We start from the raw sequence: 19,104 nt of genomic DNA, 5'->3' as shown, positions 1-19,104 counted from the left end.
AAACCTGCACCCTTCCTGTTTTTGCAGAGAACAATTTTATTATGGAAGGGATTTAGGAAACAGCTTTCAGATAGCTTGTTACTTTTATTGTAATTATTGAAGGGTGGGGTCCTTTCTATAGTGAAAAGTGAATTATTCTTTGTTGTATTTTTAGATGTTTATTTTTGTCTTTTTATATTTTACAATCAGTTAAAGACGTTAAAAGAGTCATGTTTAACTATGATTTATGCCATCATAAATTTTTTGGCTTATATTTGGAGGACCAGATCCTTTAAATGTTGTGGAATCCAGTGACCAATTTCTTGAGGTAGTCATGCTTAGATGAATATATTGGTAGAGTTTTACCAAACCGGTCAGTCCCAGAGGAGATCAATCCTGACTGCTCTTTAGAAGGCCAGATCCTGAAGTTGTTGAAACTCAAGTACTTTGGCCACCTAATGACTCACTGGAGAAGAGCCTAATGCTGGGAAGGATTGAGGGCAATATAAGAAGGGGATGACAGAGAATGAGGTGGCTGGATGGAGTCACTGAAGCAGTAGGCGTGAGCTTAAATGGACTCCAGAAGATGTGGACTCCAGAAGATGGTAGAGGACAGGAAGGCCTGGAGAAACATTGCCCATGGGGTCACGATGGGTTGGACACGACTTCGCAACTAACAACAACAATAGGGTTGCATATAATTTCATTTTAGTGAGATAGTTGTGGAAAAGCAGTACTCGATTCCAGCACAACTACAATAGTTTCTTTGTTAGTCTCAGTTATACATAATTGAACTACACAATACAGGTAGTCCTCAACTTAGGACTACAATTGACCCCTGGCACCAAGTCAAGCTTCCAACATGCAGTCACATCATCCTATCCCAGCATTTGGGGGAAAACCAGTGCTTCAGTGCAATTCAGAAGGTTAGGAGGGTAGAGGCCTGCCAAATTTCAGGGGGAAGAGTGTTCTACAGGGCAGGGATGGCCATGGAAAAGGCAAGCTGCTTAACTCCCATAAAATGGCAATGGTTAAAGGAAGGGATTAAGAGCAGGTTCACCTTATATGATCTGGTAGGATGGGTAGATGTCCTTAGGAAAGGACATCTGTTGTTGAGCTGTCCTTTCTTTTTAATTCTTTTGGGAATGTGCACCTGTGCACTGCGGCCAAAGATTCTTAAATGTTCCAAAGATGTTGTCTTCCATACAACATGTAATATGGAGCTTGATTAATTGCTGAACTCTATAGTCTACTGACCAAATAATTGGCAGTTAAAATTGCCTCTCCCCAATATAGCTTACTCATTCCTGCATCTGCTAGCAGTGCATCATTCATAGTTTGTAACATATCGTTCCTGCATTCAGCAACTCCATTCTCTGCTGAAGTGTAGAGATTGGTTCTTCTATGGATTATACCTTTCTTTCTCAGCCACTGCTGAAACATGTTAGACATGAATTCTGTTTCTCTGTCTGTTTGTAGCTGACATACATTTTGATTATACCTCCTCTCTATAAACACTACCCACTGCTTAAATTGTTGAAACACTTGTTTTGCTTTTTAGTAAATAACAAAACCAATGTCTAGAGAAATTATCAACAGTTACCAAAGCAAATTTGGTCTCTCCCGTTGATGGGAGTAGAGGGCCAATTTAATCAGCATGCACTAACTGAAAAATCCTGTCAGATTTCCTTTCACTTCTTTTGCTGACAAGTATACTTTTGATTTGACCTCCTTGCAAATAGCACAATATAATAGTTATCACAATCTTTTACGTTTAAACCTACACCCAAGTCAGGCGTTTTCCACAATACTTTAAAGCTTGCATGACCCAGCCTTCTGTGCAATAAATGTGCACACCCATTATGCTTTGGTTCATTAGAAAATATTGTCTGTACACTGCCACCAGTTTCCTTGTGGTTCAAAATATATAAATTGTTCAGTTTCAAACCTTGTGCACACACCCTGTTATTCTTTATGACTTTGCATGTACCCTTTGCAAAAATTACCTCATACCTTTCATTGCCTAAGCAAGACACAATCAGAAAATTGTGATCTAAATCTGGTACATATAAATCTTATCAATTTACCAATACATGGTACATATACTGTTCCTTGCCCTTGTACAAAAGAATGATTACCATTTGCCAGGCTTACATATTCCTAGGCAGCAGGTCTCAGACAGGAAAAAAGCTATGGGTTATTTATAATATGCTCACTAGCCAATAACCAATAACTAGTCCAATAACCAATGTCTTTGTTGTTGTTTTTTGTTCGCCTACACCACAGAAATCTGTTTTCTTTCTTTGATCTCTGTGCTTTCTTTCTCCTGCTGGAATCTTTTAATCTTCTTATTCCTCCCATCATCAGGTAAATCACAGAGAGCATATAGGGCACACAGGGCAAAAAAGCAGGAAACAAGAAAGCTCTCAGTAACAAATTACAACTCAGATTCCCTCATGCAGTGGCCAGCTCTCTTTAACCAATTAGCTATAAGTGTGTGTTAATACTCATTGTTCAACACTTCACTGCTCCAGGTATTAAATTTTAAATATCTTAACACTTGTTTTCAAATCTCGAAAAACATGCATAATAACAGGCACGAAAACCAGGTCCACATGTGAAGGTCCAATTAAACTGATTTATTACTAAAAAGCCTATGCACAGGAATCTTCTCAACTAATGGTTAGTACCTGCTTGGAGTTAGTTGAGTGTCAACAGAATTCAAGGGGCAGTTGGACTTAGTCTGCTTGTGGCTATGTGGCGAATCTAGGCTGTTCCCTCTTTTATTTCCATTCCCAGGTTCTGCCACTCCTTCTCCTAAACACACTTTTCTTCATTCCAGGAAATGGAAATGTAAGACAATTTTTATAAGATCTATAAATCTAGCTATAGTTCAGTTTGGGGTAGATAACTATAGAGTAATGTATTTCACTGCATGCATTTCTAAAACTCATTTTTTAGGTATATCGACAGGATTGTGAAACTTTTGGTGCTGTGGTAAAGATGCTGATCGAAAAAGACCCTGCATTAGAAAAACCCATTCAGTTTTCTTTGAGACAAAATTTGCATGAGATTGGTGAGCGATGTGTCGAAGAACTTAAACACTTCATTGCAGAATATGATTCTGCGAGTCAAGAATTTGAAGAAACGTAAGATAAATTATGGGTTACTCATATATAAAGGCTACCTGATTCATCGATGCTAATGATCTAAATTTGTTCATCTTGCATTTGATCTCTTCATAAAATTGAATTAATTGCAAAACATACAATATTATTTACTTAGTTGGTTCCGTTTGGAAAATATATTGAATATATAAAATTCAATTCATGTCAGCCATATTTTGAAAATCCTTAACAAAAAGAGCTGCTCCAATTATTGAAACAGGTTGCTATTTGAGTATGACTGACCATTTGGTAATTTTATTGATATTGATGAATGTATATAAAATAGTAATGTGCACCTGTATTTATATAAAATTTACATATGTGTTGCCTTTAATTAGAGTAGCTATATAAATTTGATTGGAAACCATTGTTTGGACAGTTCCATTAAGCTAGTTGTTTAGCTTAATGGTTTTGTAAGTTCAAATAGCCTGTATAATTAAACTCCTTCAGAGTTGTATCAACATTTGCATTTTCTTGAAAGCTTTGTACAGTTGTATAAACAATATTTGTCTTTAATAGTAATGGAAAATATATATTCTTATTCTCTTCTGGAGTTTCTGTAATTTCCAGTACACTATGGGATATTATTTTTAGAAATGGGTCTAGTGAAGGCAGCAGAAGTGTTTTCAAAATATAAGAATTGTGTAATTCATCATTTCACAAATAGTACAGTAATTCAAACAAGATGATACTTCCCATAATTGTAGGATAGAAGAGTAAGTAAGCTCATAATTGCAATTCAATTGCAATTGCTGAACTTTATCCAACATCACTTTGTTATATATTACTGTTACAATTTGAGACTAGGCTACTGGAAAGGATTCTTCCCAGAATTGCAACAAGGTTGGTTACATTCACATATCATACTTGATAAAATGATTGACTGCCACATGGACAGCAGGATTATCTATTACAGTTCAAGTGTACTTTCCACATGTAATATACAGAACAATTTTGGTTTTGTAAATTGAAATGTTGTTTACCCATGGTTAGGTGTAAGATTATTTAATCCTAAAGTAACAAAAAGTAAGTTTCCTCTGTTTAAATAGATGGGTGATTTGGAGGCAATACTTCCTGTATTCATAAGAATGGAAAGAAACATGATATATGTTTGTTGTTTAAACCCATAAAAATGGATAAACATACAGATGTGCTTCTGAACACATCAATCTGTCCCTCAGTTTGCCTTAGTTAACTAATGACCAGTGAAAGGGACTGTGAAAGTTTTAACTGAAAGCAGCTAGAACATACTATATTACATTTCAGTGTTCTGAGCTATACACAGAATATGGAAATAAACCAAATTTATAAATTATGTAAACAAATGCCCCCAGAAATTGTGGGCGTTCCATCACTGGAGATTTTTTAAAAGAGGCTAGACAGTCACTTGTCTGAAACAGTATAGGTTGTCCTGCTTGAGCAGGGGGCTCGACTAGAAGGTCTCCAAGGTCCCTTCCAGCTCTATTCTATTCTAATGACAGAAAGCCAGTTATTAGAAACTGAGTTAAAGAATTGATCTCACTAACTAAATAGAAATAACATTCAGCAAAAGCCAGTAAAAAATTATATCACTTGCATGCTGATGGAACCTGAGCCTACTTAAGATAGGCTCAATAAACAAATCCATATCATATTAAGCAAAGAAGCTACAAATGTAGATTTGAACTGAGTGGACCATTAACCATTCTTAGTAGAAAGCATGGTATAATTTTATTTAGTTGATCTTAGAAATAACATTCTGCTGATTGTGAAAACATTCACTTTTTTTGTTGTTAGAAGAATATATTGGACGATTTATTAATCTGAGATCAAAGTAGGATGAGATTAATTTACTCATCAGAATCAGCTTTTATGTACTGCTATTTAACCAAGCAGGATATACCAATGTATCCTGTACAAATCACCTTTTAACAAAGCAATATGTTATCTATTTTAGGTTTAGAACCTAGCATTGAAATTTAGCTTAAAGTATAATGTTTAGCTCAATTTATACATGCCAGTTTTACTTGTTTAATTTACACAAAGTTTATTGACCCATAAATAATTATTTAATATTGTGAACCATAGCTGAAACATTATTTACATAGCTGCACCATGCAAACATAGCTTTACTAGCAAAAATTAAACATTTCATTATAAATGTATGAATATTTAACAAACTCCTGCCTAAACCAAACTGATCTTAAACCTTCTAACAAAATTATTTGTCTATCTTAAACAAATGCCTTGTAATTCAGGAATATAAAAATAGTTGAATAAATCTTAATTTTACAATATATACATTAATTGCACTGTTAAGTTATGAATAGAGGAAACTGTAAAATACTACATAATAAATCTCTGATAACTCTTAATTGCTGCTCGTATTACATTTGAAACTTGAAATACTGTTCCAAATATATGGGAGTCTCACATATTTTCATAAATTTTAATTTAAGCAAATTCAGTGACATCTTATTTTGAAAGCAGGGATTATTAGCTCACATCACATTAGTTTTTACAAGTTGTAAATTATAAGCAAAATTTGCCTGAGATTCACTCCCATGAAGATATAAAAGAATGGTCAATTTAAGAAGAAGCAGTTTAATGTCTAGCACAGAACCAGGTAATCATTGCTTGGCATCAAAATGGTTGGGTTACATTAAACATACATATAGGGAAAAGAAACTGCAAAAATCAGATTATTTGCACATAACATTAAATGGGCAATCATTACTGTCAATGGTCATATTCCCTCAGAGAATAATCTCTCTGACGCATCATGCCATGAATAGGACCACCATTTTTCTTTTTTTCTTTTTGAAAAGACAAATTAGATTGGATAGCTTGTTTTTGCCAGAAGCTTGAATTGTTCCTTTGAAAAATGTATTCCTTTTATAAAATATTGCATTTCTCCCTTCAAAACAGAAACTTTTGAAATTAGGCCAGGATCTATCTAAAATATTAATTCTTCATACTGTTCATCTCTGTGTGGAAAGCTACCCAGTTTCCATCATCCCTATTGATCATGTTAACAGAGCTGATGAGAACAAAAATCCCATAAAATCCAGACTCATCTCTGATTTAGTATTATATCCATAAACAAGGAAGACTGTGTCCTGAGCCTGGCGTTCATATACTCTTTTCATATAATCAGAGGGAAAATTTCTAACGTTGGTTTATTTTCCTAAATCTCAAGTTGTATGCAAACCAGAATAGTTCTAAAGAAGGTAATCAATGTCAAAGGTTTATTTTTTATTTTTTGATGTAGTGTCTTAAACTGCTTTCAAGCCTTGATGAAGAACATGGACAAAATTTATCCATGTTACAGGTTTTGCTGACATTATTTAGTTACACAAGATTTGAAACACAGTGTAGACACGAAGTTTATAGGCAGTACATTTTTGGAAATTATACACTTTTTGCCTTTGTGCGCTTTCCTTTTTTTAGATTTTGTTATCTGTCTAAGTTGGGTAGTGGGAAGTTCAGCACTGGGACTAGAAACAAAATCTGCATAGCAGGGATATCTCACAGATCTTGGCTGTGGAATGGGTTGTCCTAAAAAATATCCTTCCTCTTCAGAATCTGAAGATGATGAAGATGAACACCAAGAATCTTCGTCCTCACCCAAAAATTCAAAAAACTGATCTCTTGGTTTCCCCGTTGCATAATCAGGCGCAAGATGATTATATTGGCTGAAAAAAGTTGGAGTATATGCCCAAACTGCCTGAGGCTTTTTATTCTGAATAAATGCATTATAATCCTGAGGGGAATAAAAATTAAGCCTTTGTTTTGGAAAAGGTTTTCTTTCTGCAACCAGATGAAGTGCATTGTCAGATCGAGACCTTCTGTTCCTTTGATGATGTTTCTTTCCATGGTCTTCAAACTGATAAACACGTCTGCGAGTCCTTTCACTCATAGGAGATTGGTGAATATCAAGATTGTGATAGTTTCCATTATCAATGACATCTGAAAATTTTACTTGCTGAGGCCTAATCTGTGATTTGGATCTTCTTAATAGTGGCACATGCATTGATTTTTCTTCTGGCAGTGTCTCAGCCTGACATAATTCAGAACTTACACTTCTCAAAGACTCAGTACTTCTATGAAGCATTGATGAATTCAGAGTTCCCATGTTGCTCATTTTCTCACAATCCTCTGCCTCTAGCTCCTGATAGGTTTCAAAGGAGTACAGAGAAGGTCTTGGTTTGATTTCATTAATTGAAACATCTAAGAATTAAAAGAAAAAAGTAATTTTAGTTGAAAAAATTATCCAGTTAAATTCTAAAAATGTAATTTAAGTTTATTAAAAAGCCACATTTGGATTTTGAATGTGGAATGTGTGAATTACTTATCTATTCAAATTTTTCCTTCATCAAACCCAGTGCAAGGAGAACAAGACAACAGTATAATGTATCAGATTTCTGAATTATTTCAGTGATAACTAACTTGGTGATATCACATCTTTTTTACATCGTGGTGACCAAAACTGGATGCAGTATTCCAAGTAAGGCCACACTTGGAATACTGCATCCAGTTTTGGTCACCACGATGTAAAAAAGATGTTGAGACTCTAGAAAGAGTACAGAGAAGAGCAACGAAGATGATTACGGGACTGGAGGCTAAAGCATATAAGGAAAGGCTGCTGGAATTGAGTATGTCTAGTTTAATGAAGAGAAGGACGAGGGGGGACATGATAGTAGTGTTCCAATATCTCAGGGGCTGCCACAAAGAAGAGGGAGTCAAGCTATTTTCCAAAGCGCCTGAAGGCAGGACAAGAAGCAATGGATGGAAACTAATCAAGGAGAGAAGCAACCTAGAACTAAGGAGAAACTTCCTGACAGTTAGAACAATTAACCAGTGGAACAACCTGCCTCCAGAAGTGATGAGTGCTCCAACACTGGAAGTTTTTAAGAAGAGACTGGACAGCCATTTGTCTGAAATGGTATAGGGTTTCCTTTCTGAGCAGGAGGTTGGACTAAAAGACCTCCAAGCTCCCTTCCAACATTATTATTATTATTATTATTATTATTATTATTATTATTATTATTACATGCATATTTCAGAATAAAATGAATTGCCTTTCCCAATAGCTATAGATGTTAAACAAAATTGACAATAAAATTTTGAAATAACATTTGATTATTAGTGATAACTGAAATTGCTGGTTTCAAAGCAAGTTTCTTAGTGAAACCACCTCTTTCAACATAAGCATGATTTTCCTTCCACAATCAGGTGTTGACTATCACTAGGATTCAGTTGCTTATTCCCCTCCCTGATAGCCTGAACCAACAATGAAGAGCAAGATCCTCTAAGTAACAGAACTGATATAACAAAGGACGTTGTCCACTTTCTTAACAGTATAGGCTAAAAAATTATTCCAAGTAACCACAAGGTGTTACTCTTGGATTCTGACCATCTGACTTCCAGTTCAAAGCAATTATATCCATAAAGTGTCCAGCTCATTAGTCAAATGTTTACTGATATAATCATAAGAGGTTCAAGAGGGAAGCTTCTACTCTATTGCCGTCTTAGCAATAGAGTAGAAGCCATGGCTAGAAAAAAGACTGTCCAATTAGAGTGGAATTAATTTTTATTTATTCATTCAATTTGTATAGTTAACCATCTATTGTGACTCTGGGCTACCCACAACAATTAAAAACAACAGCAAGAATAATAAAAAATATGAAAAACTATATCACCATACTAAAAGTTCTATTAAAACAATTTGCTGATAGCCTGCATTTACAGAATTAATCTTATTTTCCTTGATTTTTTGTTGAAGCATGATAACGTTGGCATCAACAGCCAACATTGATGCTGTTAGCCTGAAATGTGGGCCTGAAATGTTCTTCTCATCGGGATAGTAATTTAAAAATAATAGGCATAACTCTAGGGATCTCAGATTCTACAAATAAGCTAAAAGTCAATTATCAATTGAATCATGACAGCCATTCAAAAGGAGATTTAACTTGTTCCTCAGGTTAAAAACATGATTTTGTAATTAAATAGCTTCAACAAATATTTTTTGCCAGTCAAGATGCAAGCTTACCTATATGTTCCCCACAAGTCTCACAATATTCTGCATAAAGAGATTCAAAGCAGCCACAGCACAATGGGTGTCCATCCTTCATAATATACCTCTGTCCTCCAAGAATGGTTTCACACTCAAGGCAACAGAAGTGTTTCATGTGCCAGTGACGACCTTCTGCTTCTGTACATTCAACAGCAAAAATGATCTATGGTAAGTGGGGAGGAAATAGTTTAGTTTTTAGGAGTTTCTCTTATTTCTCACTCTTTTGGGGGGGATAATGATTTATCCTTAAAATAGTGGAGATAAAACATTTTAATGGTAGTCCTCAACTTATGACCAGTTTCTTAGTGACCATTCAAAGTTACAACCTATCTGAAAAGGGAGACTTACAACGTGGTTCCAAAGTTCCAACAGAGTTCCCCCACAGTCACATTACTGCACTTCAGGCACTCACAATATGGCCACATTTACAGCTGTATGCAACATCTTATGGTCACGTGAATGCATTTTACAATGGTTTTGCCAAAAATGGCAATTCTGACTTCTGCCTATAATGTGCTATAATGAATAATTGGTTTGCTTAATGAACACAGCATTTGCTTAATGACCATGGCATTTGTTTTATGACCACTGTCTTCACGTAACCACTTCACACAAATTGCAAAACCAGGTTGGTCATATGACAACTCATTTTACAACTGTTATGACTTACAACAGGCTCCATTACAGTCATAATTCAAGGATTATCTGTATAAATAAGGTATTCAGTTCAGAGATTCTAAAGGATCTTTAAAACCATTCCCCTTGTTGAAAGTAACTTAATGAAAATTAATAGAAGCAGAATATATTAATAATATATTTGATCACTAGTGTACCACTTCTACAACTTCTTTGTCTACTTACTGATATACTATCATTTTTAACTCTTTCCTCTTTTTTCTTTTTTCTAATTTAAAATAACAAAAAAAGGGGAAGGGGCAAAACTCACACATAAGACTGTCATATACAATCCAACAGTATTCTTGCAAGTTACATTTCTTCAATTTAATTATTACTTTTACTAGAAGCAATGCATAACAATGTATGTGAAATTTAGTTTTTAAGTGATGTGGGGAATTATTTTTGTCCCAAAGGGTATATGTGGTGATATCAGATGATAAGTCATAATCAAATGCACTCACAGAAGACTCTGTTCCTTCCAAGATACTTAGCAATTGATACTTAGTATTGGGTACCTGTGGACAAGACTTCTCCCTTTTAGCAGCAGCAATTTTTGGTACAGGTAGCAATTAGGAAATAAATGCTGGCAAGGTATGTTAAAAGAGAGAAATAATTATGTCACATTACTTCAACAGTATAAATGGTTTTCCACCCACCCAATGGTATTAGTAATGGCCAATGAATGAATATCAAGAACTATGGTCAATTTTAAAAAAAACTCTCCCTTTTTACAACTCTGTAGTCCCTATTCGGGGTGTGGGTGACTGAATGGAGCTGAGCATTTGGGTGACTGGAGCTGAGCGTTTACTGGCTGGATGCCCTTTCTGCCACCCATGTGGAGTTCGCAGCAGATATTTTTTCTTTGTGCTCTAAGGGAGAAACATCTGTCGCTGGAGGTGAGAGTCTTCACCACTAGGCCTCCATGCCGGTCATAGTCAATACAATATAAATTATATGATATATTAAGTTCAGCGCATATTGCTAAGAATTATTATTTATGGTAATTTATAATCTCTTATAAAAATGTATAAGAGAAGAATTAGAAAGCCAGTTTGGTCTAGTGATTAAGGCACAGAGCTAGAAAGCAGGAAACTATGAATTCAAGTCTCGCCTTGGCCATAAAAGCCAGCTGGATAACCTTGAGCCTGTCATTCTCAGCCAAAGTGGTGCAATAGGAGGATGTGTTGGATGTGTTCTCCACCTTGAGTTATTTGTAAAGATAATAAAGCTGGGATATAAAATAAGTAAAAATAAATTATTCTGTTTAAGTATCTTGAAGCAAAACTTCTATGCAGAGATAAGCCCTAATATTGGATATGCTCCCAATCCATGTATTATACTTGAAAAACAGTTTCCGGTTTGAGCTAAAATTTATGTTTGATTTACTTTTAAGGTGCAAACTTATTTTAATATCAAAGTATACTCCCACAACTTGGTTAGCCATTTTTCCATTGAAGGGTTCAGACATTTCCAATAAGAAACACATAATATCCTTGCAGCAATTATCATAAAAATCTACATATACAGTATTTTGAGGGGATATATAGTTTGACAGTGTAATAAGAATAGTTTAAGCTCAAATGAATCTTGAGCGTTTAAGAATGGTTTCATTCTGAATCATTTTACAGAATTGTTGAGTTGTACAGCATTAAATCTTAATGCCAAATATGAGAAACAAAGAATGTTCAAACTATCGCACCATTGCACTCATTTCACATACTAGTAAAGTTATGCTTAAAATCCTACAAGCTAGACTTCAGCAGTATGTGGATCGAGAACTACCAGAAGTACAGGCAGGATTTCGAAGAGGCAGAGGAACTAGAGATCAAATTGCCAACATACGCTGGATCATGGAGAAAGGGAGTTCCAGAAAAACATCTACTTCTGCTTCATTGACTATGCTAAAGCCTTTGATTGTGTGGATCACAACAAATTGTGGCAAGTTCTTAAAGAGATGGAAGTACCAGACCATTATTTGTCTCTTGAGAAACCTATAGGCGGGTTAAGAAGCAACAGTGAGAACTGGACACGGAACCACTGATTGGTTCAAAATTGGGAAAGGAGTCCGGCAAGGCTGTATACTGTCGCCCTGCCTATTTAACTTATATGCAGAGCACATTATGAGAAAGACAGGGCTAGATTAATCAAAATTTGGAATTAAGATTGCCGGGAGAAATATCAACAACCTAAGATATGCAGATGATACCACTCTAATGGTAGAAAGTGAAGAGGAACTAAAGAGCCTCTTGATGCGGGTGAAGGAGAGTGCAAAAGTTGGCTTGAAACTCAACATTAAGAAAAGCATGGCATCCAGCCCTCTCAATTCCTGGCAAATAGATGGGGAAGAAATGGAGGTAGTGACAGATTTTATCTTCCTGGGCTCCAAGATCACCTCAGATGGGGACTGCGGCCAAGAAATTAAAAGACGCTCCTGGGGAGGAAAGCTATGGCAAATCTAGACAGCATACTAAAAAGCAGAGACATCAAACTGCCAACAAAAGTGCGTATAGTCAAGGCCATGGTTTCCCAGTTGCAATGTATGGATGCGAAAGTTGGACCATAAGAAAGGCTGAGCGCAAAAGAATTGAGGCCTTTGAACTATGGTGCTGGAGAAGACTCCTGTGAGTCCCTTGGACTGCAAGGCGTTCAAACTGGTCAGTCCTAGAAGAGATCAACCCTGACTGCTGTTTAGAAGGCCAGATCCTGAAGTTGAAACTCAAGTACTTTGGCCACCTAATGAGAAGGAAGGACTCACTGGAGAAGGGCCTAATGCTGGGAAAGATTGAGGGCAATAGAAGAAGGGGACGACAGAGAATGAGGTGGCTGGATGGAGTCACCGAAGCAGTAGGCATGAACTTAAATGGACTCCAGAAGATGGTAGAGGACAGGAAGACCTGGAGGAACGTTTTCCATGGGGTCGCGATGGGTCGGACACGACTTCACAATTAACAACAACAACAACAACAACAATTTTTTGAAGATAAACTATCCTGTTTAGCAATCAAAACTGAAATAAATAAAATATTTTTCTCTGAGTATAATGTTCTGAGTAAATTTAATTACCGTATATACTCGAGTATAAGTCGACCCGACTATAAGCCGAGGGACCTATTTTTCCACAAAGAACTGGGAAAAAATGGTGACTCGAGTATAAGCCGAGGGGGCATTTTTCAGCACACACATTTTTCCGCCTGGGCTAATCGGCCTCTTTGCAACCCCACCCCTCTGGTAACCGCGCGATTGTAGCACTTTGCACAAAGGAGCAATAGTTGATAACACGCCCCATGTCAGCTGGAAGGGTATTCTTGGATAGTGAGAAGCTGGAAACGGGCGGGCGGGCGAGAGAGGCGGGCCGAAAAAAGAAAGGGGGGGGAAATCCACACACGCTCGCGCAGGGAAAGGGGGAAACGGGTGGGCCGGCCGGCTCCCCTCTCCTCTTTGTGTGTGTGTGTGTGTGTTTGTCTCTCTCTCTCAATTCTCCCCCACCCCAAAAGCGGGGAGGGGGCGACCTTGCAAAAGGGAGGGGGCTGCTCCCGGTTGCGGGGAAGGCTGGAGGTGTGCCTTTCTCGGCCAGCCCAGGTAAATTTGGCCGTATTCTTCAATACGGGCCGGCCCCAGCAGTTCCGGCTGGTTGCTGGCAGTTGGCTGTTCCTCCCTGGCCGCCTCGGCCCCCCGGTGAGCGCCCGGTAGGGCGCAGCATTGCCAGGCCTCCCCCCTTCGCGCGAGGCGTCTGGCGTTCCCCCTCGCGCTTGGCTGCGGCGGCCCGGGGTATTCCGTCCCAGCCTCGACACGCAGTGCCGCAGGGAACGGAAGGGAAGTGGGGAGGGCCGTACCTGGAGCATCACATGAAGAATTGGCTGAAGAATACGGCCAAATTTACCCGGGCTGGCCGAGAAAGGCGCACCTCCAGCCTTCCCCGCAACCGGGAGAAGCCCCCTCCCTTTTGCAAGGTCGCCCCCTCTCCGCTTTTGGGGTGGGGGAGAATTGAGAGAGAGAGAGAGAGAGAGAGAGAGAGAGACAAACACACACACACAAAGAGGAGAGGGGAGCCGGCCGGCCCACCCGTTTCCCCCTTTCCCTGCGCGAGCGTGTGTGGATTTCCCCCCCTTTTTTTCTTCCCGCCTCTCTCACCCGCCCGCCCGGTTCTTTTCCCCAGTTCTTTGTGGACTTACAATATCCGAGCACCGTTTAAAGAGACGCCGAAGGAAGACGGTGCCCAGGGTTATTATACTTTTAAAAAAACCCACTAAATTACACCAGAAGTGGTGCCTGACACAAGAGTGAATAGTCATTATTCCATAGAACAGATGCTACTGTAGGAAAGCACAGTAGCTCTAATGTTGCAAAGTGGAAAGCAAAGCATAAAAATAAGGCCCAAGGGGCTGAGTTTGATGTAAATTGAAATGTTATTTAAGAGTTTTAGGGTGCTAAATATAGATGCAAATAGCATATATTATTCTATATGCTGGCAAGTATCTTTCCTCACACCCCTCCCATTCTCTATTTTTTATTTTTATTATTTATTAATAAGGGGCTACAGTATTTATAAACATTTAAAAACACTAAAATAATACAATAAGCCACATTGCTGGTAGCAAGTTTTTTAAAAAAACCCTAAGCATTAACTGCTGATACTGATGGCCAAGGGCTTATCTAGAAAAAAATTTCATCCTTGGCCTTTAAGACAACAAAAGTCTTTGGCAGGATGAAGTGGAGGAACAAACCTTTGCATTTGTGTTCTAGTACTCTGAATTGAACTCAGAAACACACCACAAATGGAGCTCCTGTAAGGTAGAAGCCCTCCATTCAAGAGACTTCACTCCTAGTTACCAGATGGATGTGTATTTTATTAACAGTATAGAAATAGTGTATCTTTGTGATCGTACAGAATTTTTTCAATTTCCTAATCTAACTTAAAATCCTGGAATTTCCTGGTGGTTTTCATCCAAAAACTAATTAGATATGATACTGCTTAACTTTTTGAGATCAGTCAAGATCATCTGCATGAAGCAAAATGCAAATTAAATCAGAGGCGCAGTCAGAATTACTGAACTGTATTACTTACCAATTGGAGACTTTCAAAGTCCATCATGTTTCAGTATTTAATCTGGAATTATCATGGCATGATTTCACTGTAATTAGTTACATCTTGTCACATAGTTTTGGGAATCGGATTGTATTTTGAGAAACCATAGATTTATTGCCCAGAAAGGGAATAGGTCCCTCTGTCTCATCCCAGCAGAGCAAACATGATTATCTATACCTACCTCATTGTCATGGGGTGGCAGCTGATAGAGAAGCTGCTTAATTCGATATTGGACTGTTAACATATGGGACCTTCTCCTCTGACAGGCAAGCAAAGTAAAGCTGAACCTGAATTAGAAGCCAAACACACATCTGATTCATGCACTTCCTTGTAAGAAATCTTCATCTGCTATCTTATATACCGTATATTCCGGCGTATAAGACAACCCCCAACCTTTCCAGTTAAAATATAGAGTTTGGGCTATACTCACCGTATAAGACTACCCCTCTTCCAACGCACACCAAATAAAAATTAAAGAACATCAGATTTGATTTCAATATGGTAATTTTAATTCAAATGCTTATGACATGCAGGTACTTAGCAGGAAAACTGTCACTTATAAACATAAGGCTGTTTGTCATCAAACATGTAAACATAAAACAGTGCAAGTAGATTAAACTTTTCCTAATTCATTCTAAAGCTGAAAGGAAGGATAAGACAATAAACCCATGGGAGCTGCCATGCTGTTTGTTTTCTAAGCCAGGGCTTTTCAACCTTTTCACCGATTGTACCACTTTTAGAATATGGCAACATTCGAGTACCACCAGTCACCCAGCAAGGTGTCAAAAGCTTGATGACAAAAAAAAAGGAAAAAAGTGATAAAGTACAGGTAGTCCTCAACTTACAACAGTTTGCTTGGTGACTGTTTAAAGTTACAACGGCACTGGAAAAAGTGACTTATGACCATTTTTCACACTTATGCCCACTGCAGCATCCCTAGGGTCATGTAATTTACATTTGGATGCTTGGCAACCAATTCTTATTTATGATGGTCACATTGTTCCAGGGTCATGTGATCACCTTTTGCAACCTTGTGACAAGCAAAGTTAGTGGGGAAACCAGATTCACTGAACAGCCATGTTACTAATTTAATCTCTCTCCTTCTTTCTTTCTCTCTCTCCCTCTCTTTCTTTCTCCCTTTCTCTTTCCCTCTCTCTCTTTCTTTCTCCCTCCCTCTCTCTTTCTCTCTCCCTTTCTCTCCCTGTCTCTTTCTTTTTCTCTCTCCCTGTCTCCCTTTCTCTCTCCCTCTCCCTCCTTCTTTCTCTCTCTCTCTCTCCCTGTCTCCCTCTTTCTCTCTCCCTTTCTCCCTCTCCCCTTTCTCTCTCTCCCTCTCTCTATTTCTCTTTCCCTCTTTCTCTCCCTCTATTTCTCTCTCCCTCTCAAAGATCCTTAAAATCCTTAAAAGTTATGCTTGGGCAGAAGACTTTTTCTTTTACAGATGGGGCAGGTGGGCCTGACATTCGCGCGCAGGCAGGACCCCGCCCGCCGAGCCACCGCTTCCCCATCGCCCTCCACGCCAGCCGGCTCTGTCTCCAGACCTCCCAGCTGACGGGCGCAGGTCCGGGGGTCACCAGCTGACGGGCGCAGGAGTTCGGCACTGCAGCAGCCTCCCCTTCGCCCTCTGCACCGGCCAAAGCGTTGCCTGACGTTCCAGCTGACGGGTGCAGGTCTGGGGGTCACCAGCTGATGGGCGCAGGAGGTAGGCGCCGCCGCGGCCTCCCAGCCGCTTGCTTCTTCGGCTGGAGCAGTTGCAAGGGCTTGCAAGGGCTTGCAAGGGCTGCTGACGCGCTCTCCACCGCCGATCATGCAAGCCCTTGCAACTGCTCCAGCTGAAGAAGCAAGCGGCTGGGAGGCCGCGGCGGCGCCTACCTCCTGCACCCGTCAACTGGCGACCCCCGGACCTGCGCCCATCAGCTGGAACATCTTTGGCCGGTGCGGAGGGCAAAGGGGAGGCTGCTGCAGCGCTTTGGCCGGTGCAACGCTTTGGCCGGTACGGAGGGCAAAGGGGAGGCTGCTGCAGCGCTGAACTCCTGCGCCCGTCAGCTGGCGACCCCTGGACCTGCGCCCGTCAGCTGGGAGGTCTGGAGACGGAGCCGGCTGGCATGGAAGGTGATGGGGAAGCGGTGGCTCGGCGGGCGGGGTCCTGCCTGTGCGCGAATGTCAGGCCCACCCGCCCCATCTGTAAAAGAAAAAGTCTTCTGTCCAAGCGTAACGCCAGCAGTTCTGTGCCACAGAGGCTTGAGACACGGAGGCGCGGGACGTGGCGTGGTGCGGTGCGGTGGGAGGCGGCAGGACGGGGGAAGGGGTTACCTGCATCCTGCCAGCCAAACTCTGGAAGCCTGCCTGAATACCCGTATTTTCCGGCGTATAAGACGACTGGGCGTATAAGACGACCCCTGACTTTTGAGAAGATTTTCAGGGTTTAGAAAGTCGTCTTATACGCCAGAAAATACGGTATTTTATTTATAGGGTATGCTAAGTCTATTTTACTTTTTACTTTTTTTTGCATCTTTAGCAGAATTTGCATTTCTTTTTTTAGAAAGAAGAACTAAGCTAACTAAGCAGAACTACATTACCTAAGATTATTAGCACCCAGCTGTTGAATTGCTTCCCTGGAATGCAATTTTCAGTGGCAATTACAGCTGCCATTATGCACATCTCACTTCCATCTTCTTCAGAATAGTTAGCAGGTTGGTTAAAATTCCACATACTCTCTCTGCATTTTATTATACAACAGTGTAAAGCTACCCAGACAAGTGTAGGGTTTGCTCCCTGTTTATATACGATAACTTGCCCTGCCAGTTTTGGTAGAAGTGTGGTTTTCTCCTTGATAAGGATATTGTTTTCTGTTTGATTGATTGCCTGGTATTAATCCTTACTTATTTGGGTATTCACTGCTGGAAAGGATGTGTTCTGATCTTTTTCTTTCCTTCTTACTTTATTGTCTCTTGAATGGTATGTAAATACGGTTTTTTTCTATATGTCTACTGATGGCTTATTTGTCTGAATGCCAAGCTTCCAGGAATTCCTTGGATTCAGCTTGGTCTAGGATGCTCATAGCTTCTCAATTGATATGAAGAGAATATCTGTAGCTCAGGGTTGAAAGGTTGAGTTCTTGGTGCTGAGCTTGGTTGTTTGCTTGCAGGCTTCCTTCACTCAACCAGGAAACATTATCAGTGTGAGTGAATGTGTGATTTATTCCCTATTTACAATTCAGTACAATAGTTTGCCCAGCCCCTTTAATGGTGTGGTTTCCTCCAAGATAGTTCCTTGATTAGGGTATTGTTTTCTGCTTTATTGTTTGCATGGTGTTAATCCCTCCTTATCTGGTTATTGGCTGTTGAGGAAGATGTGTTATGGTCTTTTTGTATCCTTCTTAGCTTACTTCAAAGTTTACTTATCTTTTTTAATCATGAAAATGCTACCATATAAAACCTAAATAATAAAAATAGATTTTAAGGGTATCACTTTTTTTGTCCATTATTTATATGAAAAAAATGAAGATCAAGGTAACCTAAGTACAAAATTACTTTCTGAATATACAGTTGAAACATAAGCAAGTTAATATTTGCCCTTACCTGTTCTGGTCTAAGACCTGGAGGAACCCAGACATATTCTTCTAAGGCACATCCAGAATCATCATCTGAAGTTGAACTTCGTTGGAAGCCAGATGTACAATTGCCAACTTTTGGCTCCATTTCCTCTTTATGCAGGTCAGTGGAACAGTATCAAGATGTTCAGTTGTAGATCATCAATTAAGAGCTCTAGAAAAACACAGATCAAAAGTTAAATATTGCAATAAAAAGCATACTGTAGCTATTACTTCAAAACACACAGATTTCATACTATCTCTGGTCCTATACTTGTATTTTATTTTAGGTTATTTTTTCAAAGTGGTAAAATGCTTTTCCAATCATGTGGAGTGTTTTAGTTCTGAAATAGAAGAAGACAGAAGTGAGGTTCTACATGCTAACCATGCTCTAATGGGCAAAGAAAAAATAAAAATATTTTTGAGATTAAGTGACTTTATATGCAGATTAAGCTTTAATATGTTATAGTATAATTTAGGAAAAATGCTTTTTAATTAATCATGTGAAAATATGAACTGGAATTGCAGGCTTCCCATTTGATTTTCCCCC

The 19,104-nt window shown here is 39.0% G+C and overlaps 2 protein-coding genes across 3 annotated transcripts in view; one reads left to right on the top strand and one right to left on the bottom strand.

Moving 5' to 3' along the window:
• The window catches only part of PPHLN1 (periphilin 1), a 71,120-nt gene extending 65,620 nt beyond the window's left edge, over nucleotides 1-5,500 (top strand). For both annotated transcript variants that reach the window (XM_015811805.1, XM_015811804.1), the window contains one exon: nucleotides 2,941-5,500. In XM_015811805.1, coding sequence (XP_015667291.1) covers nucleotides 2,941-3,132 — 192 coding nt within the window. In that variant the 3' untranslated portion in view covers nucleotides 3,133-5,500. The remainder of the gene's footprint in view (nucleotides 1-2,940) is intronic.
• A 911-nt stretch (nucleotides 5,501-6,411) lies between these two features.
• On the bottom strand, nucleotides 6,412-18,663 carry LOC107283825 (prickle-like protein 1). The gene is given in 6 exon segments (XM_029283307.1): nucleotides 6,412-6,417; nucleotides 6,526-7,355; nucleotides 9,178-9,364; nucleotides 15,120-15,198; nucleotides 15,200-15,252; nucleotides 18,544-18,663. Coding segments are annotated over 6 exon segments (1,275 nt in total).
• Between the last annotated feature and the right edge of the window lie 441 nt (nucleotides 18,664-19,104).

This window comes from Protobothrops mucrosquamatus, unplaced genomic scaffold, assembly GCF_001527695.2.
Source record: "Protobothrops mucrosquamatus isolate PMUCROS unplaced genomic scaffold, P.Mucros_1.0 scaffold49, whole genome shotgun sequence".
Classification (NCBI taxonomy): Eukaryota; Metazoa; Chordata; class Lepidosauria; order Squamata; family Viperidae; genus Protobothrops; species Protobothrops mucrosquamatus.
This window is presented reverse-complemented; position numbering and strand designations above follow the sequence as displayed.